Source organism: Tupaia chinensis, unplaced genomic scaffold (genome assembly GCF_000334495.1).
Source record: "Tupaia chinensis unplaced genomic scaffold, TupChi_1.0 Scaffold000078_1, whole genome shotgun sequence".
Taxonomy (NCBI): Eukaryota; Metazoa; Chordata; class Mammalia; order Scandentia; family Tupaiidae; genus Tupaia; species Tupaia belangeri.
In genome coordinates, this window is record NW_006159539.1 from 3,829,227 (window position 1) to 3,837,265 (window position 8,039).

General features: G+C 46.2%; 1 protein-coding gene across 2 annotated transcripts in view; it reads left to right on the forward strand.

Moving 5' to 3' along the window:
• Positions 1–2,918: 2,918 nt before the first annotated feature.
• CFAP161 (cilia and flagella associated protein 161) overlaps positions 2,919–8,039 on the forward strand; it is a 10,058-nt gene continuing 4,937 nt past the window's right edge. The window contains exons 1-4 of one of the 2 annotated variants that reach the window (XR_003548266.1): positions 2,919–3,144; positions 3,947–4,036; positions 5,329–5,561; positions 7,370–7,454. Coding sequence is in view for 1 of the 2 variants with exons in the window: in XM_006142648.3 (XP_006142710.1) it covers positions 3,076–3,144; positions 3,947–4,036; positions 5,329–5,561; positions 7,370–7,454 (477 nt within the window). In the remaining variant the exon portion in view is untranslated. The remainder of the gene's footprint in view (positions 3,145–3,946; positions 4,037–5,328; positions 5,562–7,369; positions 7,455–8,039) is intronic. The other variant, XM_006142648.3, reaches the window with a different exon arrangement.

The following is an 8,039-nucleotide window of genomic DNA, read 5'->3' on the forward strand; positions in this document are numbered from 1 at the left end:
AATAAACTCTTCCGAGAAGGTCAGAAGAGACCTCGTCCTCCTGAGCACGTCCTCCGGGCACGCCATTACTAAGGAGTGTGAGAACAGCCGGGCGTGATTATGTGAAAGCGACAGACATCTGCGAGCGAGGTGGCTGGAGGGTCTGGAGCAGAAAACTGGCCCCTGTCCATGGTCTGATGTCAGGCTTTTCATAATCACAAGCAGCAATATCTGGCCCAGCTACAGCGGTGCTGGCGGTAGGGTAGGTGGCATGGGGCTGGTCTGCAGGGCTGGAAGCCATATGGCCGACCGCGGGTTCGGATCCTTAGTCATCCTGAAACACGTGTGGTACACGTGCCCAAGATCCTAAGGAGCAGGAGGGCTAGGAAGGGGATCTTCGTGTGACAGGGTCCGGCTGAGGTTGCCTCTTCTTTCTCTCCCTGTCATGCTCTCTCATGAAGGAAATAAAACAATTCTTTTTTTCTTGGGGGGAGAGGTTTTTGCTATAGGGCATGTGCGCTCACCAGAAAGAGAGAGAGACAGAGAGACAGAAAGTGAGAAATCACCCCCCAGAGGGGATGGCCATGGTGCAATCCCTCCTCCTCCATTCTCTCAGGATCTTGGGCATGCACGCACACACACCCGGCATGAGTTTAAGCCACCAGGTCCAGGACTCGAACCGCGGTCAACGACTTGGTAGTCCAGCGATGTAGCTATTATGTCATCTGCTGGTCCCCAAAGAAAACAATTTTGAAAAGAGCAGCATTTCTGCCAAGCATGTCCCATGTCCTCCGTGCCAACATGCAACATATCATCTTACGTACTACAGGAATCATACGAGGTGGGTTACGTTAGTCATTTTACTGATGGGGACCCTGACACCCAGCGAGGTCGTCACTTTATCCCAAGGTCACACAGCGGGTGAGTGGTTAGTGCAGCCATTTGAACTGAGACTGCCTGACCCCAGAGCCAGTGAGTTGAACCACAGAGCTAGCCTTATCACTCAGAATTATTTTCAAAGCTCTTGGGATGACGATAAGCAAATGGAAAGATAGGTCTCAAAGCAGTCTGAGGCCTTGAGTGCTCTGGAGACACAAGGCCCTGCTTTCCTGTTTTCTTTCTCCCTTTTTTCTTCTCGCATTCTCTCAGTGGGTTTTGCTTCTGGCTTCCCTGCCACTTGGAGTGTCGCCCATAATCTCTCGGCGCCTCTGTTTCCTAGTCTGTGACTTGAAGGTATGCCCTTTCTTTTCCCGGCAGAGTAAGGGAACTGGAAACGCTGACGGCTTGGGCAAGCACGCCGCTGTGTCATAGCCCTCCACGCACACTTGTCCAGTGCCTCGAAGTTCCTGGAATGGGTCATTTCTGCCTTTGCCATATTATACTGCAAGTGTTTGAATAGTTGTATCACATTTAGAACACTTACGTTTTTGCTGTAGGGCACATGGATTTGCCAGAGAGAGACAGAGAGACAGAAAGTGAGAAATCACCCCCCCGGGGGGATGACCACGCCAGTTCCCTCTCCTCCTGGGATCCTGAGTGCGCGCGCGCGCGTGCGCACACACACACACACCCACACACACACACGCACACACACAAGCCCAGCGTGAGTTTAAGCCACTGGGTCTGGGACTCGAACTGCTGTCAACTACATGGGAGTCCGGTCACATAGTCATTACACCAACTGCTGGTCCCCTGTTTATATTTTTCTGAAAATGTAAAGATCAGAGTTGTTTTCTTCTGGACCAGGGAGACAAGATAAATGGGTCGGTGGTAAACAGATGAGTCATCCTGAAGTTGGCTCTAGGCGAGAGCTGGCAAGAAGCCGTGGACTGAAGGTGAGTGACATGAATCCTGTTCAAGCCATTCTTCCAAAGGCGTTTTTATTCGGGTCCTTTGGCAGTTCGGTCCCATGCAATAAGTTGTATCCACATGAAAAAAAAAAAAGCATCAGTAAAAGTAATCATGTATGTAATTGCAAAAGAATACGATCGCATAGTTCTCCTGACTGACTTAAAAAGCAATTGCCCAGAACAGTCTGTGTGTAACCATCTTGTTGGGTCTATAATACACAGACATGTAGTATACCTGTCAATAACAGCACAAATAAAACGAGCTGGTTAGTGGTGATGGGAGCAGAGCTGTAGAGCCCCACTCAAAAACAGGGAGACTTGGGACCAGCAGATGGCGTAATGGTTACATGGTTACGTTGCTGGACTCCACCATGGTCGACCACGGTTCGAGTCCCAGACCCAGCAGCTTAAAATTCATGCCTGGCACGTGTGCGAGCAGGCCCCAAATCCAGAGGAGAATGGAGGAGAAGGGATTGTGGCCATCCCCCCTGGGTGGTGATTTCTCTCTTTCTATCTGGTGAGCGCACATGCCCTGAAGCAAAAATCTTTCATACATATATATATATATATGAATGAATTATATATATGTGAGTGAATTATATATATGAATTATATATGAATTACTTCTGTGAAATATATATACATTATATATATAATATATATATGAATTACTACTGATGTACTACTATATATATGAATTACTACTATATTATATATAATATGTGTGTGTGTGTGTATACATATATATGACTACTATTGTGAATTTTTCAGTAGTCTTCCCCCTCCTTCCTCCTGTGTTATTTTGGCGTTTCAGTTTCCACTTTGAGTATGTGTTATTTTATAATTAGGGCAAAATTGTTCCTGCTGCCGCTGTTGATTACAAAACAAGCTGCAAGTTATGTTTCTATTTAAACGCTCCACTTTGGTATCTCAATCAGCAAAGAGTACTCTGTAGCATTTTTCGTTTGCATTCTAGTAAAAAAATATTTTAAAGTTCTCTCTGGGGAGCGTTTCAGACAAGGAGTGGTTGAAGGAACGCCAACGGGTGGAAGTGGGGCGGGGCGGGCGGTGACGGCCCAGGGGTGGAGCCTGCGCCTGCCCAGCGCACGTGTGTGCTATCACTTATTGGCTAGCAGGGTTTCGGCCCTTGACCAATCCCCGAGGGCCTGGTCGTCAAGGCGACGGGGCACGCTAACGCCGAGGGCTTCCGAGGAAGACCTGCCCTGGGGAGAGCAGGGAAGGAACGATGGCGCAGAACTTGTACGGTCCCCGAGTCCGGATAGGCAACTGGAACGAGGACATCTACCTGGAGGAGGTACTAAGGGCGCGGCCGGGCACCGACTGGCACCTCGGGGACTTCGCCCTTACTTTTTGGCCTTTTCTCCTATTTTTAGCACCGGAGCTTCCTTTTTCACTCACCATACGCCCAATGCTCCTAAAATCCCACCCTGCTGTGAACTCTCAGGGAATCTCACTGCCCTCTCCTCTGAGCACCCTGACTTTTCCGGGGATACCCTGACTTGGGAACGCAGGTGTCTTGTCCCTCAAACCCTTGACTTACGTCGTCTCCCCTTTTATCTAGAGCCCCAGTAAGTTAGGCGCCCCCCAGTTCTTTATTATCTTAAGCCTCAGGCTGAGTCTTGGAGAAAAGGGGGGCCCCCAGTAGAAATATTGACCCTTTCGCCCTTGCCACGCTTGCTGTCCTGAGTGGCCCATGGCACCCCTTTTTCCAACGTCATACTCAGCCGGATTTCTGGTAGATGGTCTGGACAGGGGGCCGGGCCACTGTGAAGGGAGCTAGTTGGGTGGGAAGGGTGGGCTTCCCAGCGTCAGCCATGCTGCAGCCAGGTCAGTAGGAGAGATGGCCTTCAGGTGTTTGCTTCTGGCTGGAGCAATTAGAGGTAAGGTTTGTTTTATTTATCTATTCATGAGCGACCTCGTTTTTCTAAACATTCTACAATGAAAAATGATTATTTTTATCATTCTTGTTTTCCTCCCATTTCTTTTTCTGTTCTCACGTTTGCTTTTTTTTAACCGCAGGTGCTTCTGACCTAACTGCTACCTGTATCTTATTATTGTTGACCCGGAAGATCTTACCCCTTTTTCTCTTTAACCAGGAGCTCATGAAAGACTTCTTAGAGAAGAGAGATAAAGGGACCCTTCTCATACAGAGAAACAGAAGACTAAAACAGAATCTTTTGAGACCGGTAATTTTATTTTATTCAACTTTATTTATTTTTTAGTTTGCTATAGAGTGCTTGCCAGAGAGAGACAGAGAGGAAAAAGTGAGAAATCAGCCCCCAAGGGGGATGGCCATGCCATAATCCCTTCTCTTCCATTCTCCTCTCATAATTTTGGGCATACGTGCACAGGCAGCCAGCCTGTTTTCCAAGCCACTGTGGAGGGCTCCAAGTGCAGTCGGCCATGTGGGATCCAACCACCTTAACCTCCACACCACCTGCTGACCCGAGACGTAATTTCAAATTCAAAAATTATTTTCAGAATCCTATCAAATTAAGCATGAACTATATATATATTTATAGGTATATGTGTGTGTGTGTATATATATATATATATATATATATATGTGTGTATCCAGAAAAAATTTCATGAATGAATTACCATTAAAAATGAAAGGTTTTCTCTAATCTGAAAGCCACAATGTTTAAAATTCCTTAATATTTTTAGAAATATAATCTTATCTCTATTATATTTATCAGCATTTTTCAAATAAAGAAACGATTGGATTAATACATAAATCAAACGCCCCATAGTTGGTGCTCAAGACATTTTCCATGGGTGTCGAATACATTAATAATGGAGGCAACCCATGGAATTTTCACGTTTCATCTGACTTCATTCGGGACGACTGGGGAGTTGGCCATGGCAAAGTGGGAGGGACGGGAAAAACATTAAGGCTTTGTGGAAATCTTTCCAGAACTGTGTTGGTCTGGGGTGGGGGAGAAGCCTCAGGTTGGAGAGCGTTTGCAGGTAATGTTTACGATTCTTGAAGAACACCTGGAGGTGAGAATGGGGGGCTGGGATCATCGAGCCCAGGTTCAGGTCTCGTTAAGATCAGAGAGGACTTCAGGCACCTGTGAGACCCGCATGGCCTTCCCAGCTCCAAGGCCGGGGGCTGGCTCCTATATACATTGTTTGAAGATCACAGTGAAAGGTCACTTAGTGATTCGCAAAACCACCAGAGCTTGTACATTGAGTTAGTGCCTCTGATCTTGGGATGTTGACACGTGGGAGGGGGACATAGCTCCAGGACAGCCCCAGCCATGAGCCAATTCCATGAGGTAAGAGAATGGTCGTGAGATGGTCACGAGGCCCAGCTGGACCTCAGGCCCAGGTGAGACCAGCCGGGTCCCTGGGAGGTGGGGCCTGCCGCAGGGCCCTAGTCAGAGAAGCGAATAAGGCACTCCTGGGACTGACTTCGGCCCTGGCTGTTGAAGAATCACGTGGTGTTTTAGAACTATCCCTATTAAAATCGCAGATGCAGCTCTCCATCTCTGAGGATGGATTTGTGCATTTCGGCGACGCAGTCATGCTCCTGAATCCCAGCTACCCTGAGAGGGAGGCCGAGCTGTGTCTGCCTGGAGACCTGAGCCTGTGCATGACGCCAGATGAAGTCCGAGCCCACCTGAGCGACGAGCTGGAGGTGCCCTGTGGCTTGAGTGCAGCGCCCACCAGGCTCCCGGTTGGCAGAAACACGTTCACGATTCTGAGGTGCAGACTTTCTGAGCCTTTGTCCACTCGTTTTCACTAGCAGCGCCTTTTCTCACGCATAGCCTAAGAATATGCCGCAGTTGCAGCGGTGCTAATTGAGTTCTCTGTGGGTCTCCTCTTCCGGGGCTGTCTTGAGAATCCCGGGGAACCTTTTCAGTCCTTTTGACCTTAGAAAATGGGAAGTCAGGGCCAGCAGGTGGCGTGGTGATTAAGGCACTGGACATCCACATGGCTGACTATGGTTTGAGTCCTAGACCTGGTGGCTTGTTTTCTCACTCTCCCTTTCTCTCTCTCTCTCTCTGGTCAAATTTAAAAATAATAACAATCAAATCAAATAAATAAATATTTTTTTTTAAAAAAAGATTAAAATGGGATAATCAATAATGTGTGTCCAATTCAAAATCTCAAATTCGTTACCGGATCCAGGGAGTTAAATTAATACTCTTCCTGGAAGTCAAGTGGGTTTTCCTAATAACATTTCGGGATGCTTTAAGGTCATTGAAATGTTTTCTTTGTTTTTAATGTTGCTATGATATTTGACAACAAAAATGAGTAGTTTATCACAAGATGACACTAGATGGGATTTGCTCTTTCTAAACGAATTGTCCACTAAATATGTTCTTAATATTTGGAAAATGAGCAATTAAATCCTCCGAGTACAACTAGACACATAATCACAGTTGAAAACGACTGCTTTCGTTTTGCTAACCCATCTATAATTACAAGGAATTAACTACTCTTTAAGTCCTTAATTTAGATTTCCTTGAATACAAAGAATTTATGCCTAGACAACTAAAAATTGATCACGGCCTCTGTTTTCTGGATAATTAAGAAGGAAGATGGAGCGAAGTGTCTACAACAGCCTTATGTTGGCTCTCTGTCTTTTAAGATGGCGATTCCCTTGAGGGGAATTCCCCCCCTTTTTTTAAAAAAAGAATTATGTATTTACTTCATTTCATTTGTTTATGTTTTTATTTGACGAGAGAGGGAGAGTGAAAGAAAAAGGGAGAGCAAGAAAGCAAGTAGCCAGGTCCAGGATTTGAGCCATGGGCAGCCATGTGGGAGTCCAGCACATTAACCACCACGCCACCTGCTGGCCCTGAGGGGAATCCCTGTAATGTCCTTTGACATGACATGTTCCATTCACTCCAGCCAAAGGGGGGATGCTCTGAGTTCAGCTGTGGTGCAGGGCAGGTACCAGCTGGTTTTTTGTTTTGTTTTGTTTTGTTTTTGTATAGAGTGTGGATACTTGGTGGAGAGAGGCAGAGACAGAGAGAAATAACACCTCAGGGTGATTGGCTATGCCACAATCCCTTCTCCTCTTGGGACTTGGAGCATACACATACACATACCTAGAGTGATTTTTAAACTGCTGTGTCCAGGACTCGAACCACAGTTAGCCACGTGGAATTCAGTCATCTTCACCTCCATGCCATCTTCTGGCCTATTAGGTGGATTTTAAGGCCAAAAGAAAAGACCTTTTATTTAGTTATTTAAGTCAGTTGTGGTATGCGAATATGTGTTATCCGGAAAATTAATTATAAGCAAAATCATGTTCGCAAGAAATAGATCTATAGAAAGATTTGAATACAGGGAGCAGCAGCTCGCGTAATGGCTATGTCACTGGACTCCCACGTAGTCAACCATGGTTCAAGCCCCCTGGGGGAGGTTATTTCTCACTTTCTGTCTCTCTGTCTCTGTCTCTCTGGTGTGCGTACATGTGTCCTACAGCAAAAACCTCTCCAAAAAAAAAAAAAAAAGAAAAAAGAATACAGAGAGTTTCTGTCACCCTTATTCTTTCCTCACAGTGCAGACAGAGATGCCATTGGTCAAGTTCTTCGATACGGGCAGGACTTTTGCCTTGGGATAACAGGAGGATTTGAAAACAAAATGGTGAGTCATCACTTTACACCTATATGTTGTGTTGTCATTTTGATTTTGAAAGAGAGGCCAGTCCTTACAGAGGAGAACGGGGAGCTCTGCAGACGTAGCCTCCATCTCTAGCTTCGTGGCACTTTCAGCCTGCAGATTCCCACAGGGAGTTTCAGGCCAGTTCTTTCCTCCTAACCTGGCAAATTGCAATAAATACACCTTAAAAGTTAGGTTGCCTAGTGGTTAAGGCAACTGAAGTCCCACACAGCCAGAGCTGGTCCCCACTTGGTTCAAGTCCCAGAACTAGTGGCTTGAAAAATCACATCTGGCTTGTGTGCATGGATGCTCAAAATCCCAGGAGGAGCATGGAGGAGGAGGAGGGATTGAAGTGTGGCCATCCCCCTGCAGAGTGATGTTTTACTTTCCCTCTTTCTGTCTCCTCTCTGGCCATGCACTTTATGGCAAAAACTTAAATAAATAAATATACACATATATGTATATATGTGTATGTATATATATATATACACACACACTCACACATACATAACATGCACACAGACACACACAACCCTAAAGGGACCAGCAGATGGCGTAATGGTTATGTCA